At 41.9% G+C, this 25,337-nt stretch overlaps 1 protein-coding gene across 1 annotated transcript; it reads left to right on the top strand.

The window, feature by feature from the left end:
- The first annotated feature begins 1,811 nt into the window (after positions 1 to 1,811).
- On the top strand, positions 1,812 to 8,548 carry EIF1B (eukaryotic translation initiation factor 1B). Its single transcript, XM_050320334.1, has 4 exons — positions 1,812 to 2,059; positions 4,092 to 4,255; positions 4,965 to 5,066; positions 5,648 to 8,548. The coding sequence occupies exons 1-4, from the start codon at positions 2,029 to 2,031 to the stop codon at positions 5,690 to 5,692; spliced, it is 342 nt and encodes a 113-aa protein (XP_050176291.1). The 5' UTR covers positions 1,812 to 2,028; the 3' UTR covers positions 5,693 to 8,548.
- The last annotated feature ends 16,789 nt before the right edge of the window (positions 8,549 to 25,337 follow it).

The raw sequence follows: 25,337 nt of genomic DNA, 5'->3' as shown, positions 1-25,337 counted from the left end.
AGTGTCTAGCTCTGCATCCTGAATCCACAGACATTGTCCAGATTGTAGCATGTTTCTGACTGAAGCAGGTACCTCAAGTTCTTGCCTCATTCTCCCATTAAGGCCCCAAGAGTGCCTTTTGCAGCTGCTTGGGAAAGACTTAAACAACCCTCCTCTAGAGCCCATCTTCAGTGAAAGGCTGCATCAATCATGGTAGCAAACGGTAAGCAGAGGTTTTGTACCATAGCAAATGGCCTTGCCTTCCCCATGGGAAAAAGAAAAGGTTCCTTGCAAAGAGCCAGGATCAGAAACTTGCTTAGACCATTGCACACTGGCATTCACAAAGCTACTGCGGTTCTGATCCAGGCCTTGGATTGCAAAAAAGAAATATCCCTCTGATTTAAGAGGACTGAAGCTTAGCATAAAAGCCAAAAAAGGGGAAAAAAAATACAGGTTCTGGCAGTTGAGCCAATGCAACTAGATTATTGGACATCTGCAAAGCCATTAATCATCTCCTGAGAACTGGCAAGCTTTTTAACACCTGCACACCTTTTTAAATGCAAACCTTTCCCACTACCGCTGATGTTCTCCCAAAACAGGGATGGTCAGTGGGAGGCTGTCGCATGGGTGCCCTGTGGGGCCACACACCAGCCATCCATCATTGCCCCCCAGGGCTGGGGAATGGCACCTGCACCCACCTGAGAGGGAGGGCAAAGGTGTAAAGCTCACGGAATCACAGGACTGTTAGGGTTGGAAGGGACCTCCGCAGATCATCCAGTCCAACCCCCCTGCCAGGGCAGGGTCACCTCAGGAAGGTGACACAGGAATGCACCCAGGTGGGTTTTCAGTGTTTCCAGAGAAGGAGACTCCACAGCCTCCCTGGGCAGCCCATTCCAGTGCTCTGCCACCCTCAGTGGAAAGTTCTTCCTCACGCTGAGGTGGAACTTCTTGTGTTTCCAAGTTGTACCCAAAGTGGGGATGCAGGCTGTCTGTGGGGCACGGATTCCCTCCCTCAGTATATTCAACATTTAAAGCAGCACTTTGTCCAGGGAAGGGAGGCTTGAAGGAGGGACGTTTGCAATGTATTTTAGTGGGGAAAGGGAAAGTGGTCTCTCAATTTCAGATCAGCTTGAAAAGCACCCAAGCCAAAGGGATGCAAGCATGGAAGAGGCCCCTTTGTTTCACCTCCATGGGGCTGACCTTTGCCGGGGCACAGGGGTCCCTGATGGCCATCAGGGTGGAGAGCAAGGGGCTCCAGCAACCTGCCAGGGGCACTGTCAGGGCCCCAGCTGACTGAGGTGAGGAAGGACAGAGAAGGGCAATGAAGCTGGTAAAGGGTCTGGAGCACAAGTCTGATGAGGAGCGACTGAGGAACCTGGAGTTGTTTAGCCTGGAGAAAAGGAGGCTCAGGGGAGACCTCACTGCTCTCTACAACTTGTGGCATTGTGGCAAAGTGGGGATCGCTCTCTTCTCCCAGGCAACTAGCAGTAGGACCTAGTCTTAAGCTGTGCCAGGGGAGGTTTAGATTGAACATTAGGAAAAATTTCTCCACAGAAAGTGTGATTAGACATTGGAATGGGCTGCCCAGGGATGTGGTGGAGTCACCATCCTTGGAGGTGTTTAAGGAAAGACTGGACGTAGCACTTCGTGCCGTGGTCTAGTTGATACGGTGGTGTTCGGTCACAACGTTCGCTTTCCAACCCGAATGACTCTGTGATTCTGGGAGCGGGTCTCCCACGGCTCCGTCACGTGCGGGCGGCCATTTTGTGCGGAGCGCGGAGGGCGGTGCCCGTTAGCGGTGCCGTGGGGCGGTGCGGGGCGGGGGGTCCCTCCCTCCCCGTGTTATTCCTCATCGCGCTTCCTTCTCCTCTTACTCCTTCCTTTTGTTCTTGCCCTCCCTCTCAGGTTCGCCCCCCCGCGTTCCTCTGCTGTTGTTACCCCACCCCTCGCTCCCTCCCGCGCCCCGCCCCCTCCTGGCACTGCGGAGCCAGAGCCGTGACCCGAGCGGACTCGCTTCCCCGCAGCTCCAGCCTCTCGCCGCAGAGTCGCATGTCCTCGATCCAGAACCTCCAATCCTTCGGTAAGAGCCGCCGGCACCCCCGCCACCCCCGCAGCCACCCCCTCAGCAAACCCCACTCGTGGCCCCCGCGTTCCCGAGGCCCCGGTGCCCCGCCCCCGCGGTGACATTGAGCGGGTGTCGCCGTCCCCGCGTTGCTCCGTGAGGCAGCGCCGGCGGCTCATCCTTGTCCTCCCGTGCCGCCGGCCTCGGGACGAGCTCGGGGTGCGCAGCGGAGAGACCCGGGGCGGCAGGCTCAGCCCCTCGCTGCTCCCCTAGGAGATGCTGCCATGTTCCCTGCTCCGACACCCCCTATCAAGGGTTCGTATCCTTGGGGGTGATTTCCTCAGTTCCAGTTGCTTGTTGATTTGCTGCCTCATCTCATCCTTAGCAGTGTCCCAAAACGTGATGCAAGCCCTGCAAAGGTTAGTGTTTCTGTAGATTGAGCTGTGCAGATGGCAGGTAATTTCTTTTGTATCAGCAGGGAAGTTTAACCGTGCCAGGCGCCTCCCTTATCTATAGGCAGCAGAAGTGAGCAAGTTAGCAGTTTATACAGTAATATCGTCAGACTTTCGGTCACAGCTTTGACTCTAATCTTCTGCATGTATAAGCCGTGTTAACATCCAGCGTTAACACCTAAAGTGCTGGCTTATCTCCAGCCTAGAGCCCTAAACTCTTGCCAAATGATCTTGGTTTATCTCCACCCTCGTGTCCTAAAATCTGCCATGTGATCTTAATGCCAAAGTCCTCTTTTCCTTTCACTTTTTCTTTGACTAAAATTTTTTATTGGTGTTTGCCCCACAAATTGTGGGGCACAGTAACATTCACCACGGTTAAACAAATGCCTTAGTAGAAGCTAAACTACTCAAGATTCCCGGTGCTGTACTTCTTTGCTTGAATCCTCATCCTGCATTCAGTTCCTTTAATGCTCTTGTCATTCTTCTTTCTACAAAGGTCTGTCGGTCTGCAGATGAACAACTACTTTTTGCATTTCTGCTGAAGTTTTACTCATTTGGGACATTTCTTTTGAGTGGATAGCAAAGCTTGATCAGTGCTTTTAGGTCTGAGTTTTGGACGGAAGTCTGGGAAATTTTAGTTGGCATGGCTGTTGAACCTACATGGACTCTTCAATATCATTCTGATCAGTATAAAAAATTACTTGTGATTCATCTTAAAAAGTAGTGAAGTACTTCATGCTTAAAGGTTTTTTTTGAGCTATTGATTAGGAGACTTGCAGATCTGTAAAATTTCTAGATGGAGTGTTAAATACATTTTTGTGAAATACAGAGAATAACTGGTATTAATGAAGAAACCCCCTTCTTTCTAAATGCCTTTCATCTGTGCTAGATAAATTTTAATCATGGAAGAAATAGAGAACTGACATTTCTGTAATCAAAGCCTAAATTAATTTTGTTTCAATTCTCACCTAAAGCTGATTGGAAGAGTGCTGGTTTACAGACAGCCTCTGACATCTGTTGGTGTGTGTTTGTGGTTTGTCTCTATTAGTAGCCAAGAATTACATCCATGCCTTAAAGTGCTGGTAGAGTGGTGGTTATCACAGTATAAGACTTCTCTTCTGGACCTGTAAAGGGAGTGTGTGTACTAGAGCCTTTTTAATTCTTTGTATTTACCAGTTGATCTGTTAAGAGATACGATTGCTTTATTTTGCTTTAAATACCTGTGACCGTCTAAAACCTATGTGCACTTGACGTTCTCTCAGAACCATGCTTTCAAGTTCAGAGCTGCAGGATTTACAGTTTGCAAGAAACAGTGAAGTAAACTGATAGCAGAAAAATGTTTATATCTGGGAAGGCATTGAAGGAACTGGATGCACAGTACAGACAGAGTGCTGTCCTGAGTAGGCAGCTGAATGAGACTTGATACAGCTGTAGAAAAAAGCGCTCTGATTTTAACAGCGTGTTTTTAAACAGGGAGAAAACATCAGGATTATCCCTTAAATAACAATAAATGTTGTGAAGTGAGAAACTTCCTGGTTAGTTTTGAGCTTGGGTGTTTTCCTTTGTGGGAATGACATGAATCTTTTTGCCTCCTGCAGACCCCTTTGCTGATGCAACAAAGGGCGACGACTTACTCCCGGCGGGGACTGAGGATTACATTCATATAAGGATCCAGCAACGAAACGGAAGAAAGACACTAACAACTGTTCAGGGAATTGCAGATGATTATGACAAGAAGAAACTTGTGAAAGCTTTCAAAAAGGTAAAGTTTCTGATCTGATTTGATAGTAAAAATATATAAAGGAGTATGATAGCTTTTAATACTAAGTAACAGAATATTTGTTATATTTCATTTTTGGCAATGCACGTCACTTTCATATTCAGGTTGATCTCTCTCACTTCTTCCTCAAAACACCTATCAGTATTTAGTGAGATTGATATTTGCTAAGTTAAATATTTCTATTCTATAAAGAAGTAAATAAAATACATTCTGAATGTTTAGTTAAAATTTCCCGGATATGTGGCTTTGTTGATGTGAAGAATAAAACCAGTTTAAAGTAAACTGGTTTTGCATTCCTGCCTCTGTTGACAACTGGGTTGCTGTTTAAAGTGGAGACCTTTAATTTTGCTGGGATAAAAATATGTGTTTTAAAATAGTATGGAGTTGAAAGGCTGTATCTTAGGACTTCTTTGGTTTTCATCCATGCAATGACTGTTGACTAGTTCCTTCTGCACAGTTGCTAATCCTGTCATTGCCTGAATTTACCATCTTCAGCAGCTTAATTTGTGTATGTATGCATCAGCACATATATTCCATTTGCTCTCAAAACCAGTAATATAGATTTAGCCTTTGCCTGGCTTGTCATCAAAATTTAGTAAGCAGCTTCTGAGACAAATTTCTTCTGAAAAGACTGACTAAGCAAAATCATGATGTACATCAGATGTCTTACAATATGAATGTTTCTCTCTAGAAATTTGCTTGTAATGGTACTGTGATTGAACATCCTGAATACGGTGAAGTTATCCAGCTGCAAGGTGACCAGAGGAAGAATATTTGCCAATTTCTCTTGGAGGTGAGAGACTGCAGATAAATATCTAAACCTCTCTGGAAGCAGTAGAGTGACAGATAGTACTGATGCTAATTAGCCAGTTAAAGATGTCCACTATAGTTCCTTTGTATTTTAAGCCAGAAAGTAAACTGGTGCTTGCACAGTAAGAATAAACCTCTGGTAAGAATCAAAGCACTGTAGAATGGCTTTACCCTGTCACAACACACTGCTTGTTCTCTGGCAAATGTAACTTGAACTCTTTGTTTGTAAAATCAAGTGTTTGATGCAAACCATAATTGTGAGACTGAAAATACTGTAGAGGAAAGAGGCTTACTGATACAAATCACAATGCAGAGTTGTTACATTGTCAAAGAATAAGGGCTATTACTATAGAAGAAATTAGATACCTGATAAGATTTTCTTTTTGTGTAGTCAGTTCTTTTGCTTGGCTGGCCCAGAAACAGTCTGGGAACTAGAAGAATGTTTTTTGAGTATATACTGTATAGCAGTTTCTTTAATCAAAGTATAAGACTGTGGTAACTTGATATTGCTGTAATACCCTAAGTATGTAAGCTTTACTAAAACATGTTGCTTTTCTTCTTTAGATTGGCATTGTCAAGGAAGAACAACTGAAAGTTCATGGTTTCTAATATACCTGTACACTTATGAAGACTCCTGCAGTATTGGTCTTACCTAACCTGGCTCTTCTGTGAAAAATGAATCTTTGCAGTGAATGGACTTCCCTGTTACCTGAACATTTACAGTTTGATTCAGATTTGCATGACTGCATGAAACAGGTGGTGTGTAGACTAGAAACACATAAGAAAACTTCAGTAAGGTGGTAACGAAGACACTTGTGAACTTTACCACATTTCCAATGGAAATGTATTAGTGATGATTGTTCAGTTTAGTACTCTCCACCTGACTTAAATGTGTGAGTTGTATTCAAATAGTGTGTGTTGTTGCTTAAAAATAAAAGTTTGTTCATACATTTTCTGGCATATCTGAAATGCTTTAGCTAAAGTTTTAAACTAGCACAGCAGCCTTGCTGAAGAATGGCTGAGCTGCTTTATGGCAAGTGTAGCTCACTGCTGATTGAAGAAATTGGAAAATCTACATGATGAAGTATTAGCTGAATTATCAGTAGATTTAGCTTGATATGATTTTATCCTGTAGCTGTAAGACTAGAGCTTTAAGGTCTGTAGCGTAGGTGTATCTTAATAGCAGCATAAGTCATAAATTGTTCACTAAGTAACTGAATCTTCTCTAAAATTTATTGCAGTGACTATGAGGTATTAGTATGAAGCCTAGTAGGGGTGAAATAAGCTGAACTTAAGGCTACTGTTACTGACAATGTGCTAAATATCTAGGTCTTACACAGTACTCCCAAAATATTTGAAGGAAGTGGATGGGATATTGTCACTGGGTGAGGAGGGAAGACATTGATTTGGCCATGACTGTGCATTTGATGTTGACAAGCAAAGTGCTTTAATGAGCTTGTAGTGTTAGCTGCAGAAGTAAGGAAGGGAACAGGCTCTACACTGACCTTTTTCTTGGTATGAAAAGTTCTGTTGGGATTAAAAGTTGATTTAGAGAGTTTTGTAATAGAGTTTGGGTGATACTACAGAAAACTGATTTAGTCTACTTTTCTAGAAGGCAATTAATTCAGCGTTATTGGAAATTATAATAGGTTTGTTCCACCATGCATTTAATCTAGTTTAGTTAACTAAGGCATTTGATATTCTGCTTGTAAGACATGTCTCTTGAAGAATGACATTAATTCATTTGGTGAAAAATGCAGATCTTGTCTTCCATTTGAGATAGACATGGAAGTTTTCTCTGAAGCAATTCAAAATACGATGAGCTGCAAAACTATAACAATAGTGGGAAATGTTTAAGAAACATTATGTAATACCGTGTATTCTCTGGAAAGGAAGAAAGAGACATTTATGTACTGTTAACACTTACTAGTAATTTAGCCAGGAAAAATAAAATTGATGACTACCTAAATAAACATCAAGAATAGGCAAAACTATATTACTTAATATCACATGTGTCTGTACTTTATTTCCTACTCAGATTTGCCTTTCTAAACAGAAATGCTCACCTTTAACTCATTTGAACTTTTCTTTTTTTTTTAGATTTCTGAGTTCAGATATGAACCCTTATGGCACTAGCAACAATTAGGGGAGCATTATATGACAGTTTCTTTCTCCATGTGATCTAGACAATTCCACCTGTAAGAATCCAGTATCCAGTCTCTCAGTCCTCACAAATTCTGCCTGGTGTTACAGATCTTAATTGTTCAACAGAAAGGATGTTCCAGAACATTGTAACTATTAAGGTATAATGTGTTCAGGAGGAAGGACTGGCTGCTGCAAAATGCAAAATACCTACACACCAAATGAAAAAAACAGAAATAAGTCTTATGCAAGTCTTGGAGATTAGCAGAATAAAATCATTCTACTGCAAGTTTATCTAGTCTTGATTCTTAGGTGCTAAAGTAATTAATCTTTTGGGGGTACATAGCACTTTGTGATTTTCATTTTATCATATGCCAGAAAAACTGATGTTCCCATTTAAAGCTTGTTCTGCCCAAGAGGAAAAAGAAGCATTATCTTCTCCTATTTCCCTGATATTATATGAGTACTTCTAGTGGGCTTTGAATTTGAGATTAACGAATGACTAGCAGATCTCGTGTTACTGAGTCAGTCTTCATTTCAGATGGCATTCCATTAATTTCTACTACCTAAACTTGAGTCATTTCTCCATAGTCATTCTTCTTGGAATAAAAAATAAAAACCTTTTGTTCATCCTCCTCATTTAAAAATCTGTTCTTGAAGTTGATAGGTGGCTTGGTTTTTGTGCTTTAGGGGAGATGCTTGTGTTATGACCTTTGAAGGGCAAAATTGAAAGTAAGAAGTAACACATTTTAAGTTTAAAGAGATGAGATTTGTTGTGGCAACATACCATGTAATCTTTCTATGTTCTAGATGAAAGATTTCTACTATTTCATGTTTTATCTTACTCTGAAACTTCTTTGTCAAAGTTAAACTTACTTGGAATACATATTCACATTTCAAGAATGCTGAAAATGACGGCTTTGGAAAAGAACTATTTAAAGTGCTGCCATGAAAATTTGTTTTCACAATGAAGGCAGATTTCAGTCTTTCATCTATGCCAACGGTAAAGGATGTGGCCTGTAATTGTCAAGGCAGGAAAAGAGCTTATAACAGAAAACACTTTTGAAATTCACTAGTAGGACTTGAGGCTGGCCAAGCTCAGACTGCAAAGAGTGGTGGGTTTTTTGTTGGAATGTTGTGAAGTCTGTGTCCTTCAAACCTGCAAATCAAGATAGCCTTCTTAGTGATACTTAGGCTTAACCAGAAGCTGTTATTGGATGTGAAACTGTTTTTCAGATTCACAGCCTTGTGCATAGTTGTTGTAGCTGACTCTGAGTTGATACACTGGAGTAAGGTGTTACATAAATAAATTCATTAAACCAACTCTTCTGAGTCTGCATCTACTTAATGCAGCTATGAGCAATGAAACCCTCACTTGCCAAACAGTGGCAGCAGTCCCTATTTGTAGAATATGAGATTTAGTAATTTAAATCTGTAAACTGCCTACTTCCTCTTGCTGTGTAAATTATCAGACCCTTGACCATCACCTGCTAAATTTGACCGTGTGTCTTGGAGATGAGCATGAGGAGCACAGTGATGGGCAGATAATTTTCTACAGTGGGAGAACCTTTGAAAAGAGGAATCTGTGTGGAAGAGTGGTGTGTGTATGTGTGCTATTCATTGGTTCAGTGGCTTTGCTTAAAGCTTGGTTCCTGCACTGCATTCTTGCACAGTCTAAATGAAAAGCATTTTGCTTTGGAGAGAGGAGGGAATTGCAGTAAAAAAAAAATCTACCTTGGGAAATACGTTTATCTCTGAAGTCTGTTTTTATTAACTTAGATTCCTGGACCTGCAAGACCTCTGTAACGTTGTTTCTGTCTCTGTATCTTTTAAAAATCCCAGTTAAACTTCCTTGAGAGTTTGACATTTAATGTTCTAAATACATCTAAAGCCATTATAAAACTTGTGAAGAGTTGTTGAAGCTTAAGTTTCAAATATTAATAATAGTAATGATTAGGCAGAATTCTTACTTTTGTCCTATACTGCCATCCTGCTTATAGTTGGTGTGTAGTTGCCCTGCAGATGCATGTGTTATTTGCAATGTGTAGTTTTTGTAAGATCTTGTCTAACATGCTGCACTCTTACAGGCTGTACTACTCTAAGTTTACAGTGTAGGATAGATGTACCTTGAGTCCCAGTCAGCAATTATTTTCCTTAGTCCTTCTTGGAAGGCTCTAAGTGGCTCAGTAGTTCCTCACACTATGTGAAAATACATACAAGATCAGTATTTAGCCAGTTAGAGAATGGAGGAGGCCTTTTTTATAGATCACTTTGGGACACTCTAGGGGTTACTGTCCCTTTTATGTGTTCAGTGTTGATTAGTATCACCGAGTGTTCCTCTGACTAGTGTGCTGTTGCCACTAGGGAAATGGAAGTGGTCTTAGAGGGTCATGTGTGTTTAAGTACTATGACTCTTCGTACATCCATACTGTTTAGTTAGGAATGTGTCCTCCACACCTGGCAACGTGAAGGTTTTTTTCCAGTTGCCAGATGAAAAACTCTTGAGATGAATAAGGGGAAAATGGCATACTTGTTTTATGTTTGTTTGCTGTGTAGATGTTTCATGCCTACTGTTCTCAGTCTACATTAAAAAAAGCATAATCTCAAAAGAGGGTTTGTACTTGGCTTGCCTTTTTAAAGTTGACTGTCATTGATCTCCTAATGTACAAGTCTTAACCTGTACTGGAGTGTTGCTACAGAGCTGAGACAACAAAAGGTTTTGAAATAAAGTGTGCAAATGTTATTTGATATATGCTTTTCTAAAACAAATGGAATTTTATGCTGTTGTTAAGGAGGATTTTTTTGGGTGGAAGATAAAAGCATAATTTAATAGTGATGTGTGTGATCCTCTTGTAAGTGGCTTTGATTTCTTCAAGAAATGTTATATTTTCTTGTTTAAATTTCTACCGTAATCTCTACTAAGCAACTTAAAAATACTGAGAACTTGTCCTGGAACATCATATCTCTAAAACAAGATTATCGTATTGGCTTGAGGTCTAAAATTTTGTGTAGAAGAGAATCATCTGATTTCTTGAATAAGCAAAATGCACAGTGTTTTAAGATGAAGCCAGTGTTCAAGTCTGGTCTCAGCTATTTTAGAATGTCTTGCGTCTGTGAAATGTGGCAGCCCATTTCTGAAGTTAATTTGGGGTCTGATTAAAAGTACTTGTATGTACAATAAATGGTCGAGGTTTTTTCTATTTTAGTCCATCTGCACTGCGATTATGCAAAAAAAAAACCCAAAACACAACATGATTTAGGCTTAGTTCTCCAAGTTATGAGTAACTGAATTCAGCAGATGTGGTTGCAAGTAGAAGGGTCATGCTCCTCAAAGGCAGGAAAGATTTAGCTGTCAGCTGTGTTTGGGATCCCTCTCACCACTGGACCGGGGAACAGCTCAATTCCTACAGCACAGACAAGCAAGGCTGGGGTATTGTGATGGGACAGCCAACTCCAGGGAAGAGGTGGCATTGGGGTTGTTTTGTGAGTTGTCCCAAAATGAACTAGAAGATTGCCCTTTTAGGTAGACCCAGCAAATAACATAAATCCATTGATGTGTAATCAGAGAATAGTTCTGGGGCAAGAAAGGTTAAAAATGGTCTATTTCCAAAAGTCCTGCTGGAAAAATCTGCTGAATGGCAGCCTTGTTGCAGAGGAAGGAGCCTTTGGCTACTCTGTAACGGAGAAAGTTCCATGATGGGGGTGCCTCCTGGTGAGTGATCAGCTACACCACAGGAAACAGATGTTGATGGTATCAGCACACCTGTACTTGCTAACACCGGTGAAAGATGGCCCTGAAAACTGATACTTCTCAGTATCTGACACTGTCAGAACCTGAGTTACACTTGCAACTCTAAGTGCACATCTGGATTAGAACTTGAAGGCACAGAACAAAACCCCTTTCCAGGTTCCTTTAGTAAAGGGTAACCTGTAAATTAATCCACACATTATTTAAAACAAATGTGACGAGTGAGAACTCTATATGAATTCATTTACAGGGAATATTTAGTGAAGAGTACCTTCCTTGCATACCTTTCCTTTAGGTAAGATTTTTGCAGTAACACAGAGAAACTTTCTGATTGTCCAGTAGTGCTCTTACTTAATGAAAAATATTATGAACATTGCTCCATTTGAAAGTAGCTGGGCCTGGAGTCTTCACCCATCGCTGCCATATGTGCTAAGCTGTGTTTAAGGGCACTGAGGGGAGAGACATTTCATGGGATCATTCAGCTGTTTCCTGCTCATAAAGGTCAGTCCCAGTACTGGCTTAAGTCACACTGAAACTAAATCATCCTTTGGTAATGCTATGGAAGATAAAGTGTGTTTCTGCAGAGGGTGAGGGGGAAGGAGGTGTCTGCATCCTGCTTCCAAGTAGAGCAAAGTAGAGCCCTACAGGTTGCCGCCACCTGAGGGTAACCTGAACATAGCAGCATCTGCTGCCTTACATTTTACACTGTGCAGAAGCACCTGTGCAACTTCCAGCTCTTGGCTGCTTCTTGTAGTGGTTCAAACTAATACACAGCTGGCAGTAAAGTCGAAGTACCAGAGAACTCTGGTCATGGGATGTTATCTGACCACATAGAAACAGACATCTACTATGGGTTTTTCCCTACAGTCATTTAATTACATTTTGTCTGTGATAAAAGTAGCATCCTAATAACTTCAGGACAGTACCCTCTGAAGAGGGAAGATTGTCAGTTGTTTGCTGTGGAGAATTTACAGGGATAAAAAAAACAAACCAATCTGTAAAATTTTAGAAATTATCAAGGCCAACACTCACCTAAATCATAGGAGATTATTTATGATCTATTAGTTTCTAGTCTCTTCTTAGCTGTCTCAAGTGGATTTCAGGCTACTAATATTCACACTTTTGTGGTATGTTTTCAGGAGGAAGGCCTTAGGGATGTTTTAAAGGGAAAGCTTAGCTGAAACAATTGAGTATAAAGAGACAGTGTGAGAATCTCCCAAATGTGTGATTTGGTTATTGTCTTTCTGCAAAGAAGCTATTAAAATTGATGTCTGTCCTATGTTATCCCAAGAGGCATTTACTTTCCAGAATAGTTCTTGCTCTAGTTTATTTCAGTACCCTAGATCAACCCAGAAACAGTGCTTGCTCCCAAGTCCCCGTGTGGAAGCTTTCAGAGAGCCTGCTACAACTGGTGCTGCTCTCTTGGACACCAGGAACATGCAAGTTGCCTGTCACTGCTCCATGTTGCACCCCCAGCTCTGGCTGCTGAGCAGTGGTGGCAGAACCAGAAACAAAAGGTTTGGTGCTTTCTGGACGGATTTAGTGATCTGGCAAAGTGGCTGCTGGGAGCAAAGGGATGGGTTTTTTTCCAGTTACTTCACAGATGCATCAGGAGAAATTGCCCTGAAGTTAATAGTGTTGGACAGACCATATTCTCAGGATTGTGTCTTGTTGCACTGATACTGGCAAAGCATTTGCTGACTTTATTTTTATTTGACTTGACCTTTACTATTGAACAGTTTTTTCTGTTCGCTAATTTTGGGTCTCAGGTAACACAGCTCCATCTGCTCAGACTGAAAGATCTTGAAAAACCACCAGCTTGCCTCTGTCCCCACCCTCTCCACACTCTTTTTTTTCATGTGAGCAGATTTAAATAGTTTGGTTTTGGACTTACTAGCATCTGATACATGTACAAGCACTTCTCTTGATATCTCCTTCTGATAACATGTTCCACATTTCCTTCTGCCATCAGAGAGATGTACTTTTTTTGGGTTCTATAAAGGTCCAGACATGAATTAGTGCAGGATTCTTTTGTTCTCATGGGCTGTGAATACTTAGGAAGTCTAGACTTACAGGGGAAAATCCAGAGTAGATGTAAATTGTACAGTCTGTTTTAAAAGAGCCAGCCTATACATTTCTTCATCTTTGATGTGAGGTATTACACAGGCACATGGTGGGTTTCTATCTGATCCTGCTTGGCTATCCCTGGCTATACTCTGGAGGAAGCCTTCCTGCTGCTCCAGTAAAGAAATGAAGGCACAGTGGGAAGACTTTCTGCTGCTTCTTCTTTGATCCTGCAGGGATAAGCTGTTGAACACTGCGAACTCAAGCCTGACATGAAGCCAGGCTGCAAAGCAGTATAGATTGAGCCACCATTCCCTCTGCTCTCCTGCCTCCATCTATCAGTTCTGTCTTGCACTACAGGTAAGATCTCCAGGTCAGGACCCATATCTTTGTCCTATGTAGGTGAAACACCAACTCTCTGTGAGCAGAGGATTGGTATATGAACATAATGAGTAATTTAGTAGTAGTAACAATGAGTAAATAGTAGATCTAGCCACATGAGCAACCTGTTCGCTCTTTTGTTCTCAAAGTGTTTCCTCCTGATGACATTTTCCATTTTCACTTGCTTTGTTGTTAGTACTGAAATGCCTTTGTCTTACTTGTATTCTTCTTACCAGAATGAAATGTTATGTCAATCAGTGTCATGTCTCTGTGATCACTTTATGAAATTAATGCTAATGCACATGAGTTGAGGAATGGGCCATGGGGCATCAATGCTGCAAAATGTGAGATTCTTTTCCCCTGATCTTAATTGCAATTGTTCCTTAAGCCGTTGGCTTATCAGACAAAGCAGTTTTAACAGCTCAAAATCTGTTTTAAACAATGCTTATGTAAATGACCAGCTTGCAATTTCCAGTCTCTATCCCTAGATGTCACTGAAAGACAACATACGCTGAAAATAGTGACATTGAAACCAGGAGAAATGACTGTAGAGCTTAGATGGGGGAATGTGGAAGGCAAGATTAGGTAACATTCCCAGGTGGTTGCAGGCATGACCCATGTGGAACTGTACCCCAAATTACCTCTGCCTGAGAGGGAAAGGATCTGAAATCTGTCCTTAGATTTATGGCTTCCCTATGGCAGCTGCACATCATCGGTGACTTGTAGCTCAGTGCAGGTGTACCACAGAGCCTTGTGCAAGAGGTGTGAGGAAATGAGTCCCAGTGCACCACTTCAGAGAGAAGAAACAAACCTAGTGGGAGAGGCGGGAAATTATAGCTATGGCTTCATAACAGGCTAAAGTTAACTCATGGCAAAGTGCCACGAGAGACAGACCTGCCTTTGTGCATCTCCACAGTTTCCACCAGTTAGTGCTACCCCTCCTCTGACAGTGAGCCAGTGCTGGGCAGGGAATCGGCAGGATATTGTTTGCTTTTGGGGCTTAAGCAGTCACTTCTTGTCCACTTCTGCAGGCTCAGAGAAGGGATGGAGTTGCGTCTGCTGGAATGAGGTGGAGGAGAGGAGCTCAGTTCATGTGTGCATGGAGGCAACAAGAGCGACTGCACGCCAGACCCAGCTGCCTACAGGAAGGAGTTGTAAGGATCCAGTATTGAAAAAGCCATTCAAAAACATGGCAGAAGTCAGAGCAAGAACCTTTAGAAGTTTGTGCAGATGATGGTCCTCTCCAGTGCCACCCCAGGCTGGCTGGCCCCATAATGGTGTTTGAGTGGGTCTGGATACAGACAATGCCTGGGAACCTGTTCCTCTTCCACAGCTGTAAGAGTTGGAAACAACCCATCTCCTCAAATGCTCTCAGCTGTTTGGATTTCAGTGGATATTTTGTTCATGAAAGGAGGCCGGAACCACTTTCCAGCTTCTATAGGATCAAAACTATAACTGGCTTTTATTAAAACTCTTCTAGAAGAGAAAAATGCTCTGATTTGGTGAGTGTTGCAAAGTACTCAGAGGACTTTTGCTAAGAAAGGATAAAAGACGTCACCACATGATCTTTAAGGAAGCAAATTCTTTCCTGAACTGAAATTGTACAATGTGTGAAGCACATTCAGCATTTGATTCAAATGCTGTTATGAGACGGTAGCAGATTTGCTCTTGACCTTAGTGGATAAAGGGAGCTTTGTAAAACTGAAACCTTCTTTTTGTACTTTAACTTTTTTTTTTTTTTTGAGTGAAGAATCAGATACTGTACAATGACTTATAAGATTACATGGTTAGAAAGTATGCTGTGTCCACAAGACCAGTTGTATCTGATGAGTAGAGGATTTGCATCAAGTGAGACCCTGTCTCACATGGGCATGTGATTACAATCAGTGCCAAGATACAGCTCCACAGAAATGTGTTGGTAATTAAAACCTGTTTTCCTAAAATGATGTGTTTCTGGTCAAAGCAGGGGTGTGTTTCCTGTCTTTGTGGAGGCATACAGGAGCATAAGCCAGACTCCATGATGGAAGAAAATAAATTGGCCTTTCACCACCACCTGCCAGAGGAACTTGGTTGGTTCAGCCCCCACAGAACTGAGAGTACACTTCATGATAGTAGTGTCCTGTCCTACCCTACAGCTATAAGGGCTCTTTCCTGCTGAAGGCCCTGACTTGATCTCACCATTGGTAAGATCTCAAACCACAACAGGCAGGCATAAATAGCTTGGGTCCAGCAGCCTCCTTGCTGCCATCCTTGCAGCTTCACATGTGGAAGGACTTCCTGATATCCCATGGGGAATCTCCTGTATAAATAAATAATTAAATACATTCATAGCATTTCCTGTAATGTAAGAAGGTACTGAATGATTTTTATATTTTTCCTTGTATTTTGAGGATATTAATTCTATTAAGGGTAGCTATATGGAAAGTTTCAGCAGCTGATGGAAATATCAGGCCGAGAGAAAGGGGACGTGTTGAGGTGCCTTATTGCTTCTCCCTTTTAGGGCTCTTAGAGTGGCTCAGATCATTCTGCGTAACATCTTGGATGTGGCAACAATTGTGATGTTGTGATGTGTCCATGTTGTGATCCCATGGACACTTAGTTCTGTGGAATAATGACAGCTGCTTTATGAAAGCCAGCAGGCGGCAGCATATTGTTCCTGAGGCAGGAGTGCTGACTCTCTACCACAAAGTGCTAAAAATCGTAACTTCAAAAGAGAAAAAGAAAAGGGGGAGGAAAGCAACCAACAGCAGAAAACTGGCACTGAGCTTACAACGGTAAGTCGGACACTGGATCTGGCTGCCTTCAGCCTGGCCTTGAGAAACAGTGGTCATTTCAGGTGAGTGGCTTCCCAGTAGCATTTAACCCTCATATACATTATTTGAAGTATGTCATGTTTGAGAGAGATTTGAGATGCAGATGGTTTTATGTGACCCATGATGGTCTGGTCCATGTACCTTTCTGTATAGGCATGGCAGGCTAACTCGGGCATGTAAATGTATCTGAGTGCTAAAAAACGATCTAGAACTGATGCTACTTTTGCTTGTGCAGAGCTCTGATGAAGCCTAATCAGAGGTTTTCTAATTTCTTGTAAGAAAATACACGAAGAGAAACCTTTAGATTTAGCTGTTTCCCACACCTCAGAGTGTGAGGAAGAGTCTGTTTCAGAGCTACTTCAGAGAGAAAAATAGGTGCTCTCTTGGTAATGCCAGGAAACAGAGGTTATGATTTTGTAACAGAGGAAGATCTACTAATGATATGGTGCTATGAGTTACTTCTACTAAGGATAAACATGCTAATTACAATACTAGGAGTTGTCCCACAGACCAGGAGCCCATGGTAGTACGCACTGTACCACATTACAAGATAGTCCCTGCTCCTCTCCAAATGGCTTGAGCAGTAGGCATCATTTGTGGGTTTAGGAACAGAATTTCAGAACCACCAGATTTTATTGTATGGTCCCCAGCTGCCTCCAAATGTGAATTGAGAGGCAAAATGTTGATTCAGGATTCAGTCCTCTCCCACTGACTTCACTGGTGGGTCTGCACACAGGCCTGGAGGCAGCCCACATGGCCAGACAGCTGCTGCTGCACCAGCTTTGGAAACAGTATTACTTAAGGACAGGCTCCTGTGAGTCTCTCCTAGGTGCCTGAGTGCCTATTGATTGCTGTGGGACTGTAGGCACCTAAATACATTTCTCCATTTGATCCAAAGCTCTCTTAATCCTCTCCTTGCCTTCTCTTTCAGAAAACTGAATGAGTGGAACTGGCTTGTTTGGGAAGCATAAAGGTTCCCTAGGAAGAAAGGACATGCAGATCAAGTCACTTAATTCTGGAACTTACTGATTACAAGATACAGAATCCCAAGCCAAATAGTTTCCAGTTCAGATAGATTTGAGTATAATCCTTACCAATTTCATTCCTGGTATAGATTAAAGCTGTAAATACAACTTCAGCATTGCAGCTGCTGCAAGCATCGACTCCTCATAAGACTTAGGGACTGAGCCCATCAGTCAAGATATCAGAAAACCATTTGGAATTACATTTATAAGGTTATGTTGGCTCAGTTTCATGGAAGTACTGCTGTTTAAAACGTTTAGTGGGCTCAATTTCAGCTGATTTATCAATATAAACATTTTGCGTAAGATCCCTCTCTCATTGCTGATGACAGAAAGGTACTTTAATGCTTCCTATAACAGATGAGTTTGGTCACGCATTGGAAGTGTAGATCTTTTACCTGCTGACAATCTGGATAAGATCTGACTGTTTTCAACTTAGTTAACAGAGATTCCCACCAAATAGACTATAATTAGCTGTAAATTTGGTCTCTAAAGCTCTCCTGATGTCAGGAGCTTACTGTTGCATGATGGAGCCCAGTCCATGGCGACTTTGAGACCGATAGACATGCTGAACAGGTATTCTGAAAAGGAGTCTGTCCCCAAAATGACAGTCATACAACAATTTTGATGACTGGGGAAAAGGTAGCACTAAAGCAATATGCTCCCAACTGAAGAACTGGACTGATTTATAGGGCATTATAGAAGGATTGCTCTGAAGACTGTGGCATTGCTTTTACTTAAGTGTTGATGATTGAGACCCAGACAGAAATAGATTCCTCGATCAGCTCTTTTGTGAGTAAAGAAATTAGGTCTAGTAGTTGTTCATTTAGATGAAAAACTGAGGGTTTATGACATCTGTTCTGGAGGCATGGAATGGAGTTCTACTGGGGGTTGTATCCATGGGTTAGATCTGAAAGTCATAAATTGTTTAGATTTTTGAGAAAATACCTTGTACAAGTAAAACTGGATGCATTTAATAACCCAGATTGGCAGGGCCTAAAGTGACTTCAAAGGCACCTTTTCATTTTATCAAATTTCCAAGATTACTCTCCTTTCTTTACAAGCATCAGGCATCCCTCCCCAGCATGTTCCCAATGTCTTCTCTTATAACCAGAAACAACAGTGTTATTGGGGATTTTTCCTCCTTGCTTTAGAGACAGGATTGGAAAGGATCTGCTGAAGTACAGTGTTCATCTGGTCACCATTTTCAGCTCCTCTTCTTCTTTACTGCCTTCTTCAACCCTTGATCCTGTCCCTCCAGCCTCTTTCCAGCAGAGAAAGCAGAGTGCAGAAATTACTTCCTACCAGTGCCATGGTGCTGCGCCAGGGGATAAAATTCAGATTTAAGGCTTCAGGCAAAGGGATGACCCTGCTTTAACAAAGTAGTTCATTGTAGACAAACCCAGTCTCTCTGTCCACCTCCACAAAAGAAACCAAATAACTGAAATCATCTTGCACCGCATGAGATTTCAATGGAATAAAGAGTTTAATATCTATTTCTGCTCTTACTTAGTTGTAAGCCACTTCTCTCAGAGGTGAGTAATTGAGGAAGAGCTACTGGTAGTCTAGCAATAATGTTTAATGAACTGAGAAATGTTCTGTTTGTAGGAGGAGTAATAGCTCTCTGCACATTAACCCTGTGAGCTGGTTAGTGAGAAGAGAAAATATGTTATGGCATGGGTCTGCAGCTTTGAATCTTCAGCTACCAGGCTGAAGTCACTCCTACTATAGCCAAGCCAGGCTTTCAGAGGAATATTGCCTAGACCTGTTATGCTAATGACCAAACCAGGTTTCTTCTCAGTGGTTTCTCCCTCTGAGCATTAAAGCATCACTCTACTTTTTAGCTCTCCTGAGAAGGCCTATCCATGGAAGTCATTGCATAACTGGCATTTTAGCTTCATTGTTGAAAGTTGTATGTTTAATCAAAGGGAAAACAAGTGTTTGTGGGGTACCCTTCCCTTAAAAACAAAATCCTGGAGGAGACCAGAGGTGTACATTTTACCACAGGATAAACTCAGCAGCAACTGAAGCTAAAGAAGTTACCATTATGGGATTATTTCCAGGTTAAAGTCATAGTGACTTGTCACTGCTGGAGTGCCACAAGGAGGATAATATCAGGCATTGGTGGCTTTAAAAGTTTATATCCTCACGTATGATTGGATTTACTGGCTAATGGGGGAGATGGCAGAAAGGATGGACACAGAGGGAGTATTCCCCGATGTTAATGCTGCAGTCTGTGATCTCTGTTATATATAGAGAGAGGCTGATATAATTTTCAGCTCCCTTCACAGAAAGTAGCGTTTGGAAATGTGCATGAACAATTGCTTTAGAAAACCAACGACTCTACAAAGAACCTGGCATGACAACTGGCTCCTCCAGGTGCTTTCTCTCCAGCATTAAATTCAGCTTTTTCTCATGCTTCTGCATGGGCTGACGTGCTGGCAGCTTTCACTTCAATGCCCACGGAACGTAAAAAGCCACCTCCGCTGCAGGTTCATTAATACAAAGGAGAGAGAAGATTAAATCTGGGAGGGGAACTGAATGACCTAGTTCTAGGCCTTCACAATGAACACCTTTGGTCTTTTATCTGCATGATGTGACTTTTCTACAACACACTAAATAAAATAGTTGGTCTGGCAAGAAGCAAGAAATATGATGGTAGAAAAATAGACATTAGAAGCATGGGCTTCAGCCACAACAGTAAACCCAACAGTAAACATCCACTGAAAAAGCTGAACCGACAATGAGTGTCATCCAGTGATCTCAGCTTTGTCCATTTAACTGAAATCCAAATTCTATTTTATAGTGATGGATGTGGCAAAAACACATATTAAAAAGCTATTTTATATTTGATTGGGTCCTAAATATTAATTTCTGTACATAGTGTTGTCTGTGGTGGTGGTTTGTTGCCACATTTCTTCAGTCATGCCAGTGTTTAGTGCTGTTTCCTTTTGATGTGGCTTAATTTTTGTAGCTTTGTGTTCTGTCAGTTATAGCTAAGTAAAATTAGACTGCAATTTAATTATAACACAATCAGCAGTTCTGGTCAATTAGAATGCGATTCGGTGCTGTGAAAATCTGTTATGGTAGAAAGCAATGGTGAAATAAGAGTTGAAATCTCTAGTTAGAAGACACTGCTATGCCCGTGCAGTCCCATCCAGTCAGTTTGAATTCAGCATATGTGAGATACAGGCTTAAGTCTCCTGCCATTTGCCAAAATGGAGTACCTGAGTCCATTTCTCCCTTTTGCAGAAGACCAGGGTTTTGTGGTCCGCTCTCCTTGACAGCTGTATCAATGAGTTCTTCTCCTGTCTCTCTGAATCTGGCTGGTGAGAGGAGGCCAGGGTCACTCCTTGGTGTTGCCCCACAGATTGTGTCACACACAGCCCACTACCAGCAAGGGTTGGGTACCACATTGCCATGTCAATACCCTTCAACCTTCTCCCACAGGCATGAGACCTCCCCCAGGGGCTGGAACGGAGCAACAGGGTTAGTGCTACTGCCACCTGGACTCTGCTAAAACAGCCACCCACATGCTCAGCCAATAGGTGAGTCTCTCCCAAACCATGTCCTGGATACTTCTCAGTGCCATGACAAATGTCACCTGCTGGATCCAGAAAAGTATTAAAGCTGAGTGCTGGAACCCGGTGCCTGAGCAAGAGCAGTTGGTACATTTGCCCCAGCAGCACTGACCAGCAGTCACAGGGGCACTGGCACTTGTGGGACCCATGGGCTGCAGGGTGATGCTGTGAAGAGCTGAGCTGGGAAGCTTCTGCAGTGAGGTAGGCAACTGGCAATGAACCAGAAGGTCCTGCTGTGGGCAAGTAGGTTCAGGAGAATTCATACTCTAACGGCAGTAGTCTAATACACTGTACCAGCAGGAGGTTATGCAGTCTTGGCAGACATTAGATGGCACTAAAAACTGCACTTTTCAGGGACACCTTCAGGTAGAAATAGGATTAGGACCTACCACTGCTTGCAGGTCAGCAAGGAGCACCCTGTATCACTGGAAATTTTAAGCACACCAAAACAATTACCTAAGAGACCTTCACAAAGTAATGCTCAAACAAGTTAATTTTAATTAGGCCTCTCATAAAACTATCTGGAAGAACTGTGAGAGTGTTTTAAAGTGGTCACTGACTACTGGTGGTAATTTGCTGCAGATGCAAGGTGTAGCTTGTGAATGCCCTCAGAGTTTACATGGCAAGGATCCTGATGCAGGCATCTCTGGGGCTGTAGGGGCTTTGAAAAGTCCCTGTAGCACTGAATAAAAGATGCTTATTGAATTGCTGTCATAGCTGTGAATCACGATGGCAGCTGGTCCAGAGACATTACTGCAGGGCACACTGACTGAAGCTTAGCTGAGACTTTGAGAAAAGAAACACTCAAACAAGAGGAGAGCAAATGCCTCGCGTGCTTTAATGGGGAAGGCTTCTGAGCAGATAAAAAAAATATTTTAGTATTGTATAAGGCATTTGTTCATTTAGCCACAGCAGAGCTAACAAAACCAAATGTTGTCAACTCACAGTTTAATTGCAATGCTGGCAAGCCTTGTGGTGTCTCTTGGGGTTTGGTTTGTTTGGTTTTTTTTAAAAAAGTTGAAACGACTTGTAAAGGCAATCGAGTCAGGAGCTTTTGATTCTTTTGTTTACCTGGTTTTGTTTTGAAATAAGTGGTTTAGTCCTTCTGCTTGAATGAATTAATTCTTGAAAGAACATCAATTCCTTGCCCAAGTGCCTGGCAGAACCCATTTGAGAAATCCGGTTGAACAAGGGCTTCCAAGTGGTTGTTGTGACTGGGGAGGTTTGGCTCAATCCAGCCAATGTAAACTAGTCTCCCAAGTGCCTGATGAGCCTCTCAAGGCAGGTTGATTTAAGGATTGTTGCAAGAGTTGGAATGTTTAGAGGCACTTCATATGTAACCAAACCTTTTCCACTGCCAGGAACATCCCCTGGCAGAAGGGTTACATTGCTCTTGGTTTCCAAAGGGGTTGAGTGCTGGGTTTGTGTGTTCACTCAGCTCTGGCAGTTTGCTTTCTGTAATAATTCAGCATGAATTTAACCTGACTATCCATGTTTAGGACAGCATTTGCTGGTAGACAGCACAAGCAGAAAAGGCAGCGGAACACTAAGATGCTGCTGTGTTCTAGCGAAACAAGCCCTGCAAGTTTGTTACCAATGCATTCATGATCTGTTCAGGGCTGAGAAAAGCCTTTAACTGTCTGCTCCTTAGTGAACTAGATAGAAATGAGAGAGCTCTCAAACTTTGCAAATCAAACCTTGAAGTCTTTCCAACCACTCTGAACCTGGCTTTTCTCAGGAGGCTGCTCAGACGATGGAGTCATGGAAACACACTTTTATTCCCACCGAGAAGTCCTATATTGGGTAGTCAGAACAACCAGATGTGAACCAGATGTGACACAGTTGCTGCGATGTTCCACGTGAAACACAGGTGGGTCACACAAACCAGGGACCTGGAGGCTCCACTGACCTGTGCAGTGAGGCCCTGGAGACCTCTGTGACATGCCGTCTTTGCTTAAACCCTGTTTCAGTGAGGGATAAGATGAGGTTTGTGAGAGCCTAAATATAAATGAGGCACACAGCTATTGTCAGTAATCACTCAACATTATATATATGGATATGTAGTGTTGGCTTTCATGTTGGAGAGCTCGAAAATGAACATGTGTCTTCTAATTTTGTTCAGCCAAGCAGATTCTTAACTCACAGGAAATCTCTTAGGAGAAATCCATGAATTTAAATACTGTTTTGCATCACTGAGGTGCTGGTCAGTTTAGGGTGTTTATGATGTTTCCCTAAAGTATCCATTTAAAACATATTTAAGTAGAGATTAGTTTTTTGTGTTATTAGTTTCAAGGACAAATCTTCTTTTCTCATCCAGACTCATCCCTGTACAGCGGAAAGCTGTATCAATATCCTTACGTATTGCAGTAGGCCAGCAAGGATAAATGAGTGTATCTATGGGAATGAAGTAACCGTTAAATTTTAATGCTACTGAAAGATGTAAGAACAGCAGGAAGGAAAAATAATGGCAATTTGTTATCATAGCTGTCCTGGAACTGTTTTGCATAGTCAGTATTACTATTACCTATACTTTGGGTGTCTCTTTTCGACTAATGGGACCCTTCTGATAACAACTGCACATTATGGGCAATGTAAGCAGAGAATGAGAGCTGGTTCCTGCTCTGAAGGCCTTCCTGGATAGGAAAAGGAGGGGTTCAGAGGAAGGCACACAACTTACAGGCAGAAGGTTGTAAATGAGCCACTAAAAATGAAACTACTTAAGATGAAGGGCTCATACTGAGGTCTCTGTGGCTTGCTCCAGTGTTTACCTTTTAAGTCCACATTACCATGGCAGGCATTAAAAAATACATGCACTCAATAGAAAGACTGTACAGGCCTCCCATCCATGAGTCAGGTTGAGACAAAGATGTTTTCCCCTGTTTGTATGTACCCAGTAGCTCCTCGGTGCATTTTGATGTAGATAGTTTTAAGTGGCTCTTCCCGGAGAGTTACAACAGAACGCGTATTTGGGTGGCCACATTGATTCATTACAAGCTTCCAGTGAGATAACATATGAAGTGAACATAAAAATCGATAAGACAAGCAAAATGAAAGGGTCTGAGATAAGCAGGGGGAGATGGAAGAAATCAATGTTATCCAGCTAGTATGATGGTGAAACAGAGTCCATAAGAGATCATATTAAATTCATAAGTCATAGATTTCAAATACCAGTCTGTAACATTGCCTGTTACAGGGGTTGGCATTAGTATATTCATGTGATTGCAGTGAAATTCTCCAGACACCTACTGAACCTATACTCCTACAACCTATCACAGTTAAGTTTATGGCTGTGCCAGGATGTGTTTTCCATAATAATCTTTATATGTGTAGTATAGGGAGATTTATTGATAGAAGATCAAATATTAACCTGCCTTTCATGACCTGGAAAAAATAGGCCACAGTGGGAATAAAGAAATTGATTATGACGTGATTGCTGGCTGTGGGTGTGCACTGATACATAAATAAATAAATAGATAATACAGCAAGGTTCTCTGATTGAAACTAATTTCTTTCAGGCCACTTGCTCAGACTTTTTGGAAAGACTTATAGTGTCGACAGGAAAGCTGCCTGAATGTTTACTTTTTCCACTCTTGCATCTGTTTCTTACTTTTATTCTACTGTGGCAACAGACAGTTCGGCACTGCAGGAGGTTGAATGTTCTTATTTCTTTTCTCACTCAGGACTGTGTCATACAGTACATTATCAATATCTGATATGAAATGCCTAATGCAGGTTGTATTTTTCACGGTATTTCATCACTGACCATGGGGTTGTCTTGCATTCAACCTCTTTTTGGGTGGCACCACTGAAGAATAGTTATTAGAATTTATTAGATTCTGTTTGCATTTGGAAGCCTCTCTTTAAACCCTCTTTGGACAAATGAGACATAGTCAGACTGTGGTTGAGCTGAGCTCAAGAGTGTACGACATGAAAGCAAAGGTGTTGTATTACCATTAAGAAAAAAAAAAAAAAAAAAGATTTTTTTTTCAGGAGGCAACAAAGGTCTGTTCCACAGGCCAGTGAAACAGCCTCACTGCTAAAGCCAGTGACTCCTGTACCTGCTGCCCAGGGCAACTGCAGCTCTAGGGCTGAGATGATTTAGTTCCACCTTAAAGAAGTTGGAGACATTTTGGCTACTTGGACTCATTTGCTAGTGAAGGGTAAATCCTGAGGATATAATAATTTTCTGTGTAGGTCTGCCACTGATTCAGGGGAGATTGTTAGCTTTCTATAATTTCTTGTGTAAGTTGTTGGCCCTCATTTCTTCTGACTTTTTACACATCATTATCACCATCATCAGTCCTTTGAAATCTGTGTCAGCCACTCCAAGTTAGTGTTAACAGCTGAAACTAGTGAAATGTCCTGAAACCCTAGGGGTTGTCTTACAGCAGCAGAAAACCTGAATTTCTAATGTGTATTATTTTCTTCTCCTGAAGTCCCCAATCACACAATTTACACCTGATTTATTTCTGTTATCACTTGCTGTTAGTGTTTTTCTCTCCC

The sequence above is a fragment of the Myiozetetes cayanensis genome, unplaced genomic scaffold, assembly GCF_022539395.1.
Source record: "Myiozetetes cayanensis isolate MyiCay16 unplaced genomic scaffold, myiCay2020 scf1, whole genome shotgun sequence".
Taxonomy (NCBI): domain Eukaryota; kingdom Metazoa; phylum Chordata; class Aves; order Passeriformes; family Tyrannidae; genus Myiozetetes; species Myiozetetes cayanensis.
This window is presented reverse-complemented; position numbering and strand designations above follow the sequence as displayed.